At 36.5% G+C, this 15051-nt stretch overlaps 1 protein-coding gene across 5 annotated transcripts in view; it reads left to right on the top strand.

The window, feature by feature from the left end:
* SOX5 (SRY-box transcription factor 5) overlaps positions 1-15051 on the top strand; it is a 1090517-nt gene that overhangs the window by 1061647 nt on the left and 13819 nt on the right. For all 5 annotated transcript variants that reach the window (XM_061125136.1, XM_061125135.1, XM_061125134.1 and 2 more), the window contains one exon: positions 12909-13017. In XM_061125136.1, the coding sequence (XP_060981119.1) occupies positions 12909-13017 (109 nt within the window). The remainder of the gene's footprint in view (positions 1-12908; positions 13018-15051) is intronic.

Here is a 15051-nt window from a genome sequence, read left to right as displayed (position 1 = left end):
TTTCAAGCCTAGAAAAGCTGTGCATGTTTCCAAACAGAGAGTCTTGTGTTCTTTACATCATTCTGGTAGAGGGGTTAGTGCAGGATGGTCCAATAAAAAGAGACACACAGGGCATGCCAAATTGGGCTTTCAGATAGACACCCACAGGCCTCTCTGATGATTGAAATTGTCTATTCATTTAAGGATATGAGGATAGGCTCACGATAAGATTCCTGAAAAAGGCACATTTGAAAACACTGTGTGGAGATAATCTAGATATTTTTAAAGTACATTTCCATGTTGCACAGATAAAAGACCAGAAGAAGAATAAACAATCATTATGCCAAGATGACGGGGTTGTAAATTTACATGTATGTACCCACATTTCTGATTTTTTTCAAGTTTTCTAAGTAAAATAAGAATCACTTTTGTTGTTGGACCAGAAATGTTATTTTTAAAAACCTGGTCTACTAAGAATGGCCTTTCCTTCCCTTCTCCCTTTCTTAGCCTCAAGATTAAATAGTTGTCTTTAAGACAGTTCAACATTAGGCACTGAACTAATCAAAGAACCATTTTTTGTTCAGTTATTCTCATACTTAGTAGCTATATTGTGTTTTCTTATTGTTTATCTCAAATAACATTAACAATATGGATTTAAAATTATGAGGAAAATATTCTGAGTTTAGCATTTATTTCAAAGGTTCCCATTGAGTCTTTCCACTTGCACCTTTTCTTTTACAAATAAGACTTGTTTATGAGTGTACAACTAATAAAGGAGTAATAATGGCTACTGATATATTTAGTTTGTATCTTACCTTTTTCCAATTGCTTTCACATTAAATTTCAGTTTAGTACCATAGTATAAACAGGACAGTATTCATATCTTTGTTTTAAAAATTAAAAAAAAAAAAACTTGAGATGTGAGATTATTACAGGAGTTCAAGTGGTAGATCAGTTTTTAAACCAAGGTCCTCTGGTTCAAATTTCAGCCTTTCTTCTAATGGACCATGCTGAAGACATACAAGACGAAAGCCAGGGCCTGTTTGATTACCTTGTACCCCAGCGTTGGCCATGTATATTACTTAGTACATTTTTGAGGATTTTTCACACAAAAAAATCCTTTTAGCAACCAGCTTCTCCATAGCCTCTGTCTGTATCTTTTCTTCATTTCTTTGTTTTTCCTGTTTCTGTTCCCTTTGTAGGTCTCCCTTTTTTCACTACACACCAGCCCCCTTCTTTTGAGAATGAGCCAGAAAACAGAAAGAATATGTTCAATCTTATTTATTTTGCTTCTCATAGCAGCGCTCATAAAACATGTGAAGTTTTGGCTGTTCATTAAAATGAGATTTTAAATATCTATTCTACTCTTAAATTTTTCTCTAAAACTACCATGGATAATTGAAAAGTGAACTATAACCCTGTTATGCCTGTTTCTATTTGTCAGACCCAGTATTTCGGAACCAAACCATTTCTCTTTAAAATAGTCTAATTATATTTATTTAACTGAAGTAACTACTGGCTACTGAGGCTACATTCATAAGAAGGCAGACAGTTTTACAACTTTATTCTATGAAATGGAAAAATGAAAAAGTTCTATACAATTCTGTAGCTCAGTAACTGAGTTACCCATTGTTTATAGAACAATTATCATCAGACCTCATTCCAGCTTTGTGTTTACATCTATGCAGCCCTCCCACCTACCGGACATCCTGTGTAGGTTGTGAATTCTATTTTTCTTTGTTGGCCTCCTCTTTTTCTCACATTAACCCTTGAGATCTGACTTGATGTGCATAGTATCTGTATATACCATGGTTTGAAATAAACTCTCTTTTTTAGACTTTGGCTGACTTCTGACACTTGAAACCCGGGTCTTAGTTTTTTCCTCTCCTACCTCTCCTTTCCAAACCATAACCACCCCTGGGACATGTAAGCAAGGACCAGTATTTTACCATGATATTATTCATATATACCCTCTTTGTGAATTATATGTTTCTTACGGATTCCTTTGAGTTTGCTTTTCTGTGCGTTACACCTCCACACTCAGTGACTCCTTCCTCTACATGGCAGTAATATTGAATTTGGACAGAAGACTGTGTCTTTCACCATGTACCTAAATATGTAAATCTTAGTATTGTTGGACAGTCCCTTCACCAAATTTATTTTAGTAATCATATCTTTTTTAGCTTTTGTTTCATAATTTGAAGTATCTTCCTTGAATTTAAGAAAATGACTATAGCATTCTCAACTATAAATGGAGTGCCTTTACATTTTGAAACTAATTAACAGCTTCTGAGGAAATTATCATCATGGATGGAGAAACATGTATATCTTTATATATTTGTCAAAATATTTTAGTTTTGTTTGAGCAATTCCAGTCAAGTGGAACACAGAATTGAAAGAAAGTGAAAAGGGCCTTTAATACAACCTATTATCTGATGTTGCATTGCCAGGAAGGTAGTCATATGGCCAATACTTGAAAGCCTCCAGAGAGGTGAAAATTTCTGCATCCTAAGACAGCCCATTCAAGGAATAGACATCTTTTTTTAATATAACTCTTTCTTCAGTGGTTCATATTCTTTCACTTGGTAGCTTACAGCCATTGGTTAGTATTCTTTTGTTTTATTACATATGGCCAAATCCTGTCTCTTTTTCACAAACAGCAGGTCTTCATAAACCTGGAGTTTCTTAAGATAGTTAAAGACAGAGATTGTTGATCTCCTCTTCAACTCTCTTTTGTAAGGCCCTATGCACTTTCTCCATGAAGACAAGTATATTGATAGGAACGTAACCCAAAGCTGAGCTGAATTTCAAAACACTATGGCCATGAGCTTCCCTAGTCTGTTTTCCAATTTTTGTAGAAGAAGAAATTAGACCATTACAACATAGATTTTCTTAATAAATCTGTATTAGCTTCTTGTCACCACCTCCTCTATGAAGGGCCCTGAACAAATAACAATCAACTCTGTCTTTTCCAGAACATACATTAAGTGCTCAGGTCATTATTCCTCAATTTTTCTCTTTATTCATGAAAATCAGAATTAGTTCTTTATATTAAACTTTCTAATATCTTTCCCACTTTACAATCATAATAATTTCCCACTTTAAAAATTATAAATAGGGATTCATCGATTTTACCCACAAGTCATTTTTCTGTCTTGGAAATTCATTCAGATTAAGATTTGAATTCATAGAAGCTGTGTATTTCCTTCAAAACAATTTCATCTACCTTTAGCTTCATAATGCTTCTTAAGAAAACTTGATCTGCCAATACAATTCACTTTGATCAGATTTCCTGATGAAGCTAAGTTTCTATGAAATTCAGCAAGGATTATACTTCAAGAAACATAAGAAGCTAGCTTCCAGAGTTCACAAAAAGAAATTAGATTCTGGAAACAAAATTTGGGTTCTAATTTATTATTTTCTTCACAATAGGAATCTCTGAATTTGGAAGGGAAAAAATCAGGATTAGATAAGGCTTTTTTTTTAGATGACTAAACCAAAAGATATTTATAGACCCCTCCTATCCCTTAGTTCATATATTCATGATTCTCTGATGGAGAAAATGAATGGAAAAATATTCCTAAGGAATACCAAAGTGTCAGAGTACCAAAGTGTCTGCAAAATTCACGTTTTACCAGAACAAAATAAGTGAAAAATTTCTTCAGATTACATTTTTGTTGGTGCTGGACGAAAAGTGTGTGTGTGTGAGTGTGTGTTTGTACATTATTTGTTGTAAAGCTTTTACAACAAAGCTTTCTCTTCCATTTGTGCAGTTATATTACAGGGTGGATGCTTTTTTTTTTAAGAAAATGGCAATCTCAGTAAACAAGGGTGAAACTGAGAGATGGAGGGTTGTCTTAGGCACGTTCATTGTTTCTTTATATTCTACTTAAGCCGATGAAAAAAAAATCTCCAACTGATAAATCGTTATGACATTATAAATAATCTTTCATCTTCTTTGGTGGTCTCTGAGGTTCACATAATTGGAGGGTTAAAAACCTTTTTTGTTTCTTTCTTCTTCCCGTGCCATTAGTATAGAAGGAGATCATAAAAAAGGGCAGCCAGAAGGGGTTTAACTGTTACTGAGTCAACATTTGACAGCCACACTCTATTCTGTCATTTCATGCATGTGCTTTTTATGAGTTTTATAGCTTTGTGGGCTTTATTTCAGGGATGTTCATTATGATAGCTGATCCACAGCCCATCTCTTTGTGTTTGTTTGTCTGATGGTGAGCACAGCTCATCACTTATAAATCCCAATTTCAAGGAGTCATAGAGGAAGCATCTACTCATGTACTGTTTAGGCTTAGGACACTAAGGAAGTATATCTACTTCCTCTAGAGCACAATTTGTGTGGGTTTCTTTTGTTTTGTTTTGACTGCTCCATGAAATATCAACAAGGATGTGCCTTTGAGCCTTTACAAACACAGTGAATTTTTAGTTGTTTTCTACATAAGTTGAAGAAATGGAGTAGGAGTACTTTTCAATTTAAATAATACTAGTCTTATAGTCACACAGAGTTGGACACGACTGAAGTGACTTAGCAGCAGCAGTCTTATATCATGCCTGAGAAATAACTGAAAAATAAAAAAGATTAAATATATTGTCAGGAATGATGCACAGGAGAAGAAAAATCCCAACAACTTTTAGAGTTGTTACAAGCATCTCCATTTTAATGCATATTTGTCCACTATGGTTATGGACAATAAAGGATCATAATCACAGCAGGATACTTAATATGCATATTGAAATAACTATTTCTGTACTTCTTGTATTCTAGGAAGAATCTTTTTCTTTTCCATTTCTCTCATTTACTTTTTCTGTAATGTTAAAAGCATATCTTCTTCATTTTGTAAGCTTAATAATAAGTATTTATCATATATTAAAACCCCATTTTACAAATTAGGACCCTGAAACTCAGGGAGGTTAATTGTCTTAAGTAGCATGGCTAATGTATATGACAGAGTTTAGTTATCTCATGTTCCTGATCCCAACCAAAGTCATTATTTTCTGTATAGGTTATTGTCTGTATTTTTAAATATGTCCTTTAACCATTAATCTGTACCCTTTTGCCATTTGGAATATTGTTGGCCTAAAAAGCACTGATCTTTAATGACCACTTCTAATCAGCTAATTGCCCACATCTCTTTAGCTATTTCTTGGCTCTCCTTGTTGATTCCTGTCCATAGCCTGGTGTCATGGACAAACAGTGCATGTGCTGTTTTCCATTATTCAAGTTATTGGATAAGCCACAGAACCTGAGACCAGCTGCCAGTTCCCTAAGATAATATTAACACATTAATGATGGTTCTTTGAATATTGAGTTTTAGAGTTATTCATCTGACCCCAAGAAACTATATTGTCTAAAACTTTCTTTTCTTCTGTAGATTAGATACAATTCACTTGAATATTTGTCCAAGTCAACATAGGATCAGAAAATTTTCTCTAGTAAAAACAGACTTTACCTAACGTTTCTCCTTGATCTTAGTAAACTCACATTGTTGTATAAGATTTGATTAGCCAGAAAGGACTCATCTTTCCAAAGGAACTCTAGCTGTGATCCAATAGGAAGTTTTTATCCAAGAGAGAAAGCATATGGGTCATCTTGTTTGATCATTATTTGCAAATCCTCAGGACTGTTTCATGTTGACTTCTTTGTAGTCATTAATCTGTTTACACCCTGTATTCTGATGTTCCTCAGGGCTGTTCAGAATTTTGGCCAGTATTGCTTTAAATATGTTTTTTCTTGTTGTTGTTTGCTTTATTTCTAATAGGAAAAAAGTAAAAGAGAGAAGATGAATGAATCTTGTAAGTTTCAGGGCAGTGTTTGAATAGCATTGAGAGGGCATTTTAAAGAATAAGTGCTATACTGATTTGTGTTCCAGAACCAAGACTGGGGGTATGTGGGGGTATTTTTCTGTACAGATTCTTGACTAATGTGCTCTTCATCAGCCAGTGGAACTAAGAGTATAATTGGTAAAATTGTCACCTCTACCTATCAATGTATTTTTCTATTTTCACAAAAGCATTTTTCTTATTTTCAACAACTTCCCATTTACCAGCTCTCCACCTGAAATTTACTGCCTTCGTTTTGATTCAGCTGCCTCTATTTCAGTTCAGTTCAGTTCAGTTCAGTGGATCAGTCATGTCCGACTCTTTGCAACCCTTGAACTTCAGCATGCCAGGTTTCCCTATCCATCACCCACTCCTGGAGCTTGCTCAAACTCATGTCCATCGAGTCAGTGATGCCATCCAACTATCTCATCCTCTGCCATCCTCTTCTCCTCCTGCCTTTAATCTTTCCCAGAATCAGGGTTTTCCAATGAGTCAGCTCTTTGCATCAGGTGACCAAAGAATTGGAGTTTCAGCTTCAACATCAGTCCTTCCAGTGAATATTCAGGGCTGATTTCCTTTAGGATTGACTGGATGGATCGTCTTGAAGTCCAGGGAACTCTCAAGAGTCTTCTCCAACACCTCAGTTCAAAAGCAGCAGATCTTCGGCAATCACTTTGTTTATAGTACAGCTCTCACAACCATACACGACTACTTGAAAAACCATAGCTTTAAATATGCGGACCTTTGTGGTCAAAGTCATATCTCTGCTTTTTAATATGCTGTCTAGTTTGGTCATAGCTTTTCTTCCAGGGAGCAAGCATCTTTTAATTTCATGGCTGCAGTCACCATCCACAGTAGTTTTGGACCCCAAGAAAATTAAGTCTGTCACTGTTTCCATTGTTTCCCTTCTATTTGCTATGAAGTGATGGGACAGGATGCCATGATGTTCGTTTTTTGAATGTTGAGTTTTAAGCCAGCTTTTTCAGTCTCACCTTTCACTTTCATCAAGAGGCTCTTTAGTTTTTCTTTGCTTTCTGCCATAAGGGTGGTGTCATTTGTGTACCTGAGATTATTGATATTTCTCCCGGCAATCTTGCTTCCAGCTTGTGCTTTATCCAGCCCAGCATTTCGCAAAATGTACTCTACATATGAACAGTGTGAAAAGGCAAAAAGATATGACACTGAAATATGAAGTCTGATGCTGTAAAGCACAATATTGCATGAATAAAGATAAATTGGAGGTGGTCAAACAGGAGATGGCAAGAGTGAACATCAACATTTTAGGAATCAGTGAACTAAAACGGATGGCAATGGATGAATTTAACTCAGATGACCATTATATCTACTACTGTAGGCAAGAATCCCTTAGAAGAAATTGAGTAGCCCTCATAGTCAACAAAAGATTCCAAAATGCCATTCTCGGGTGTAGTCTCAAAAACAGAAGAATGACCTCTGTTCGTTCCCAAGGTAAACCATTCAATATCACAGTAATCCAAGGCTATGCCCTGACCAGTAATGCTGAAGAAGCTGAAGTTGCATGGTTCTATAAAGGCTTAAAAGAACTTCTAGAACTAACACCAAAAAAGATGTCCTTTTCATTATAGGGGACTGGAATGCAAAAGTAGGAAGTCAAGAAACACCTGGAGTAACAGGCAAGTTTGACCTTGGAGTACAGAATGAAGCAGGGCAAAGGCTAACAAAGTTTTGCCAAGAGAATGCACTGGAATAGCAAACACCGTCTTCCAACAACAAAAGAGAAGACTCTACACATGGACATCACCAGATGGTCAATACCGAAATCAGATTGATTGTATTCTTTGCAGCCAAAGATGGAGAAGTACTATACAGTCAGCAAAAGCAAGACCGGGAGCTGACTGTAGCCCAGATAGTGAACTCATTATAAATTGAACTAGGAAAAACCACTATACCATTCAGGTATGACCTAATCAAATCCCTCATGATTATACAGTAGAAGTGACAAATAGTTTCAAGAGATTAGATCTGATAGACAGAGTGCCTGAAGAACTATGGATGGAGGTTCGTGACATTGTACAGGAGGCAGTGATCAAGAACACTACCATGAAAAAGAAATGTATAAAGGCAAAATGGTTGTCTCAGGAGGCCTTACAGATAGCTGAGAAAAGAAGAGAAGTGAAAGGCAAAGGAGAAAAGCAAAGATATACCCATTTGAATCCAGAGTTCCAAAGAATAAAAAGGAGAGATAAGAAAGCCTTCCTCAGTGATCAATGCAAAAAATAGAGGAAAACAATAGAATGGGAAAGACTAGAGATCTCTTCAAGAAAACTAGAAATACCAAGGGAATATTTCATGCAAAAATGGGCACAATAAAGGACAGAAATGGTATGGATCTAACAGAAGCAGAAGATATTAAGAAGATGTGGCAAGAATACACAGAAGAGCTATACAAAAAAGAATTTCATGACCAAGATAATCACAATGGTGTGATCACCAACCTAGAGCCAGACATCCTGAAATGCAAAGTCAAGTGGGCCTTAGGAAGCATCACTACGAACAAAGCTAGTGGAGGTGATGGAATTCCACTTGAGCTATTTCAAATCTTAAAAGATGATGCTGTGAAAATGCTGCATCAATATGCCAGCAAATTTGGAAAATGCAGCAGTGGCTGCAGAACTGGAAAAGGTCAATTTTCATTCCAATCCCAAAGAAAGGCAATGCCAAAGAATGTTCAAACTACTGCACAAGTGTACTCATCTCGTATGCTAACAAAGGGATGCTCAAAATTCTACAAGCCAGGCTTCAACAGTACATGAGCCATGAACTTCCAGATGCTCAAGCTGGATTTAGAAAAGGCAGAGGAACCAGAGATCAAATTGCCAACATCCACTGGATCATCAGAAAATCAAGAGAGTTCCAGAAAAATATCTACTTCTGCTTTATTGACTATGCCAAAGCCTTTGACTAAGTGGATCACAAAAAACTGTGGAAAATTCTATGGGAATACCAGACTACCTTACCTATCTCCTGAGAAAACTGTGTGCAGGTCAAGAAGCAACAGTTAGAACTGGACATGGAACAACAGACTGGTTCCAAATTGGGAAATGATTACGTCAAGGCTGTATACTGTCACTCTGCTTATTTAACTTATATGCAGAGTACATCATGTGAAATGCCAGGCTGGATAAAGCACAAGCTGGAATCAAAATGGCTAGGAAAAATATCAATAATCTCAGATACACAGATGACACCACCCTTATGGCAGAAAGCAAAGAAGAACTAAAGAGCCTCTTGATGAAAGTGAAGACGAGAGTGAAAAAGCTGGCTTAAAACTCAACACTCAAAAAACGAACATCATGGCATCTGGTCCCATCACTTCATGGCAAATAGATGGGGAAACAATGGAAACAGTGACAGACTTTATTTTCTTGGGCTCCAAAATCACTGCAGATGGTGACTGCAGCCATGAAATTAAAAGATGCTTGCTCCCTGGAAGAAAAACTATGAACAACCTAGACAGAATATTAAAAAGCAGAGACGTTACTTTGCCGACAAAGGTCCATCTAGTCAAGGCTATGGTTTTTCCAGTAGTTATGTATGGATGTGAGAGCTGGACTATAAAGAAAGCTGAGTGCTATAGAATTGATGCTTTGAACTGTGGTGTTGGAGAAGATTCCTGAGAGTCCCTTGGACTGCAAGGAGATCCATCCAGTCAATCCTAAAGGAAATCAGCCCTGAACTTTCATTGGAAGGACTAATGCTGAAGCTGAAACTCCAATACTTTGGCCACCTAATGCAAAGAGTTGACTCATTGGAAAAGACCCTGATGTTGGGAAAGATTGAAGGCAGGATGAAAAGGGGATGACAGAGGATGAGATAGTTGGATGGCATCACTGACTTTATGCACATGAGTTTGAGCAAGCTCCGGGAGTGGGTGATGGACCAGGAAGCCTGGTGTGCTGCAGTCATGGGGATGTAAAGAGTCAGACATGACTGAGCAACTGAACTGAACCCTGCATGTAAGTTAAATAAGCAGGGTGACAATATACAGCCTTCATGTACTCCTTTCCCAATTTGGAAGCAGTCTGTTGTTCCGTATTCAGTTCTAACTGTTGCTTCTTGACCTGCATACAGATTTCTCAGGAGGCAGGTAAGGTGGCCTGGTATTCTCATGCCTCCAAAAATTTAGAAAGGATTAATTTCATTAGGATAACTTTGGGAATCACCTTTATCAGTAATAATCACACATTTGAAAAGGAAGTCTTTACCCCAAGTTTCAGAATCAAAATGATTGAGGTTTACACGTGACAGTGCACGGGTGGTCTCTTTGGGAAGGGGATGGCTAGGGATATATGGGATTAGATGAAATGGAATGAAAAGAATCTTCCCAGTGTACCGGCATCTGTGCTTTATATCCTTTGGCTGATTCACCTACTATATTCCTGAATAGATTGAATTTAAAGTTTTGAAGACTTAAATCCAGGTCATTCTTTTGGCAATGCAATATATTACCTGGAATCTTGCTCACACATAGATACCTGTATACAGAAGAACTAAATATGAACCTTTATAGCAGGATCAATTTTCGTCTGTAATTGTATAGCTAATTATTTACTATGTAACTGCTGTATTATACATATTATATATATATATATATATATATGTATATATACACACACACACATGTGTATATACACATTCTATATATTTATCATGTAACCATTCATGGGTTTTATGATATACCCCCTTACCTTAATTCTTCTGTCTTCTGAATTTATTGTCAGTGAGAGTTTTTAAATTGTGGCAATGTTACCATTTTGATTTACATATTATTTTAAGGTGTTTTAGTTAAAGGTACGCCACATCTTCTTCAATTCCTCTAGTCACCTCTCATTTTCCCTATTAATGTGTCTGAGAATTAGCTTAAATGACTATGCAAAAGGTCACAAAAGAAGTACAGTTTACTGTGTTTACTTCCACTGTCTCCTACTGACATCCTCTTAAGTATCATAAATTCCACTTTGGGGTAACTAATTGAATCATTTTGTTATACTCTGTGCTTTAGAGGTAGATGATTAGAGGTTACTTATTATAAGAACTACCTGTAACTTTCTAGCTTGGCCTTTACTAATTTTAGTAAGTTAGTCCTTTAGCTTGGCCTTTACTAATTTGCTCCTTGGTAAGATGGTGCAAGATTCATACAGCTGAATGCCGAATCTTCAGAGTCACTTAACATTTCATTCTTTTTTTCACCCCAACTGCCTTCATTTTGCTGTTTCTTCTTTAAAGACTTTACTTCAAAATGGAAAACTCTCTGGAAAATATGTAGCATTATTGCCCTGTACACTTTTAAATCAAAACCTGAGAGGTAATCCATGCCCAATATATTCCTCAAAGATAGTAAAGTCTTCATTGACCCAGAGACTCTAATATCATGTTGATGGAATGTGGTTTGTTCTTTTTTTCTTTTTTAATGTAACTGTCTTCTGTTTTAGCAGCTACATTTACTATAAAGATAGCCTGTTAAGCTGGTGTCCTTGGTGCTCCTGGGCTTGGTTGAATATATACAGCAGATTCTCAGCAAAAAAAATTCAGAACATACAAAGCAGCTGAAAGTACCATTTTCATTTCCCAAAACAAATTGGGCAAGGCTGTATGTTTTTAAATATATAATTTATTTCAATGTCAGTAGTATATAATCTTATAGAACCAAAGTTGATATAAACTCTTCTGTTTCTAGTTCCCCTATTTTATTTTATATCAATTGACAATTTAAAATATGTTGTCTATTTAATCATGTATCCAGCTTTGATGAACAGAGACATGGATTCCAAAGCCACTGAATTAAGAGAATTTTTCATCTAGTATGGTTGTACTACTGTCAGAGATTTTGTAGAGATAAAGTATGTACTGTATGAAGAATTTCAATGTCCTATTGGTTCTTGTTAGAAACATTCGTTGGGTCCCTTCCCTGTAATGATTATCTTAAATAGTTGATTATTTTCTGTGAACATTTTATTGTGTCATTTTATAGCTGTTCTGCAGTAAATGTGATTCATTTGTGTAATTCATGACTGTGTTCCTAAGAAAATGAAGTGCATAATTAAAAAGAAACCTGGGCAAATTTTATGAAATCCAATAGGTGCTTTTCTGAAAGCTGTTCTGTAGCCATATCACCCTCAGATCAATGATGGAGAGTGCTAGAGAAAGTTGTAAACCTTTTATTGTATGCTTTTCTGTGCTTAAAATCACCCAATTACTTAACTTGGAAATAGTTTAAAAATCTCATGTGGTTTAGATTAAGCATTATATTTTTCTTGAAAATAATTTACTTTGTGATGCCATGTTCTCATGAATTCAAATCAAGCACTGCATGCTTTCAAATGACTTGATGTCTTTGCAGATCTAAATTTGGTATATTTGTTATCTCAAATAATTCGCCAACTCAATATTTTGGCTTAGCAAATCCAAATCAAATTGTGGTCCAAGTAGCAGGCACTCACATCGAATGTACAGAGACTTGACAAGCAATTAGCAATGAATATTTAAGCGTCTTCATTACCCTTACATGAGAGATGCAGATGGCATTTAGGGAGACGGCAACCAGAGGACACTACTGTGGATTACGTTTCTATCATTTGGTCACCTGACTATTGGGAGACTCTCTCTGGGCCCCATGCCACTTCTATACTTCTACTGTCTGGCTAAAAATAAAGGAGGCATTCCAAATGCTGTAAAAACAGGTTGCTTCCATGAAATTTCTGTGCACATTTTGTGATTTGGGAAGGTTGTCTCCAAGGATCCCAGCATACATCCTTGCGGCTTAGCAAACCCAAATGCCAAGACTGTATAAGGGGATTCTGCAAATCAGAGTTCCTTCAAAATTCCTACTGATCACTGGCTTCACTTACCTCAGTGTAACATGCTGCATGTGCAAAGGTGAATAAATCAACATCGCATCCCTTCCAGAAGCAAGTGTACCCAAAGGGGGGAAAAAAAATAACTTTTAGAGTTGTTAAAAACATGGCCCATATATGGCCCAAAGGGAGGGGGGAAAAAGCCTTTGAATAATTATAATTTCCAGACTGTGATCTCATTATAAATTTCTTTTTTTAAAGGAAAAAACAACACTGGAGAGTCTGACTCAGCAACTGGCAGTTAAACAGAATGAAGAAGGAAAATTTAGCCATGCCATGATGGATTTCAATATGAGTGGAGATTCTGATGGTTTGTGAAAGTTTTCATATCTATTCCAATAGTGTGCAGAAGTGTCTGTTTAATGCCAATTAAAACTACTAAAAATTATACCAGACAGCCGCCTCGTACCTGATCATTACAGTAAGAGTTCACGTGTTCTCCCCAGCACACTCTGTGAGATAACATCTATTACAGATAGAGAGATTGGCCCTTAGGAATTTGTAGTCGTTTTTTCCAAGACCACAGAGCTGTAAGTGCTAAAGGGCAGGTCTAGGATTCAAGATGGCGTGAGTGTAAAGCGCATGCTGTCAGTCGTCATTTCCGCTCTCACTTCCGTATTTCTTGTACCTGAAACAAACTTTTTAGAAATCTGTTATCCCTAAGCTCATTTTCAAGTTTTCATTTGTCAAACCCTGACCAGAATACATAGCTCAGAGGACATTTTCAGGATAGTTTCCTGCATTTGGGATCCTTTCCCTCTTAATGCTATCTACCGTACAGTCAAGTGCCCTGCCTACATCTGTAACCCATCTAGAATTCAAACCGTGCGGCCTCACACTTCCTGCATGTGCCTCGAGCCTTCTGTCGTCTACATCGTCTCTGAATGTTCTAAACATCCACAGGGACATTAAATAAATTGATTCTCTAATTCTAATAGCACAGCAAAGAGGGAAAAGAGTGCTTTCCCTTAGCGCTGACTGGGAACCTCTTTCCCGGATCAGGTGGCATACATGCATTTTAAGAGCATGGTCCTCAACTTTGTTACTACAGCAGAAGATCCCTATGTATAGAAAAGACTGCCGCAGTTCCAACCAGTGAGAAGCCAGGGGACTAGCCAAGCTTGAGCATTTGACCAATAATTCTGTTGAGGCCAAATTTGAATGAATTGGATATCTAAAAAAAGTCTGTGTTTTTCTAGCCTGTTGAATCCAAACATTTCCTTCCATCTTCTACTCTGCTTAGCTAAGATAAACCTGATCTAAGTACTTGCAAAGAACTTGTAGCTTTGATGAAGTCACACAATGTTCATTTTAAGGCTTATGTTGCTATAAGGTGTAAGAACAAGAAAAGGCAGATGTGCAGATGATCATTTGCTAGCTACAAACCCATTTTAGAAAGATGTCACCGTATATTAGCACTCATTTTTGTCAGTAAAACAACACTTACTGGTAATAACACATTTCATAAATTTTAAGTTGTATTAGCATGATAAAATATACCCATGGTACTCAGCATTAAAACATCAAAATGTTTGTTGCTGTTATGTGTTAAATTCAGTCATGCTTGTGTGCAAAATATTTTCCAATCTTCATCAGACCAAAGAGTATACTATGAAAGAGAAATAATGAGGAACTCCAAAATGGTGTGTTTTCTGTTTGCTGCTATCAAGGTCTTCAAGTCTGGGTCATTTTGGTTAATTCCTATTCCTTCAGATTAAGACAGGAAAAGGAGTATGAAGGGAAAAAAAAAGCAGAATCAGTGCTTTTGTTGATTATACAAACTCTCAAAACCCCCAAAATATTTGAAAGTTTTACACGCTACCAGAATATGTCTCTTTCATATTTTATAATGATAACCCTGGAAAACTTAGTGCCAGAGTTCTACATTTTGCTTCTCCTTGTTTTCTTTGCCTGAATTCAAGTATCTCAGGAAGCAGTTTAATCTGCTAAAGCCATTCTACAAAGTCAGATAAAGCCTAGAGGACTGACTGAAGCTCCTCAAGGTTCCAGCGTCACTCCTGGTTGTGTTTTATCCTGAGTCTCCCTGACTGAAATGTATTTATCAATGGATCTCTTTGGATAAATTAGATGTTGGGGGAAAATTCAGGAAAATGAACATATTTTCTTTTTCACCTTATATATGTGACTGCAGACTTCCTAAGAAACCATTGTGATGTAACTATTCATTTGTTCTTTTCCCACCAATTTTATACATCTTTTGAGAAGCAGACTAACATTGCTGCATTAGCATATTTCATGCATTTATTAGCACATAATTTCAAAGAAAAGCCAAACACATTACAGGAGATATCTCTATTGTATTTTAACTTCGAATATCTATTTA

This window comes from Dama dama, chromosome 22 (genome assembly GCF_033118175.1).
Source record: "Dama dama isolate Ldn47 chromosome 22, ASM3311817v1, whole genome shotgun sequence".
NCBI classification, from domain to species: Eukaryota; Metazoa; Chordata; class Mammalia; order Artiodactyla; family Cervidae; genus Dama; species Dama dama.
Note: the sequence above shows the minus strand (reverse complement) of the source record. Positions and strands in the feature narration are given on the sequence as shown.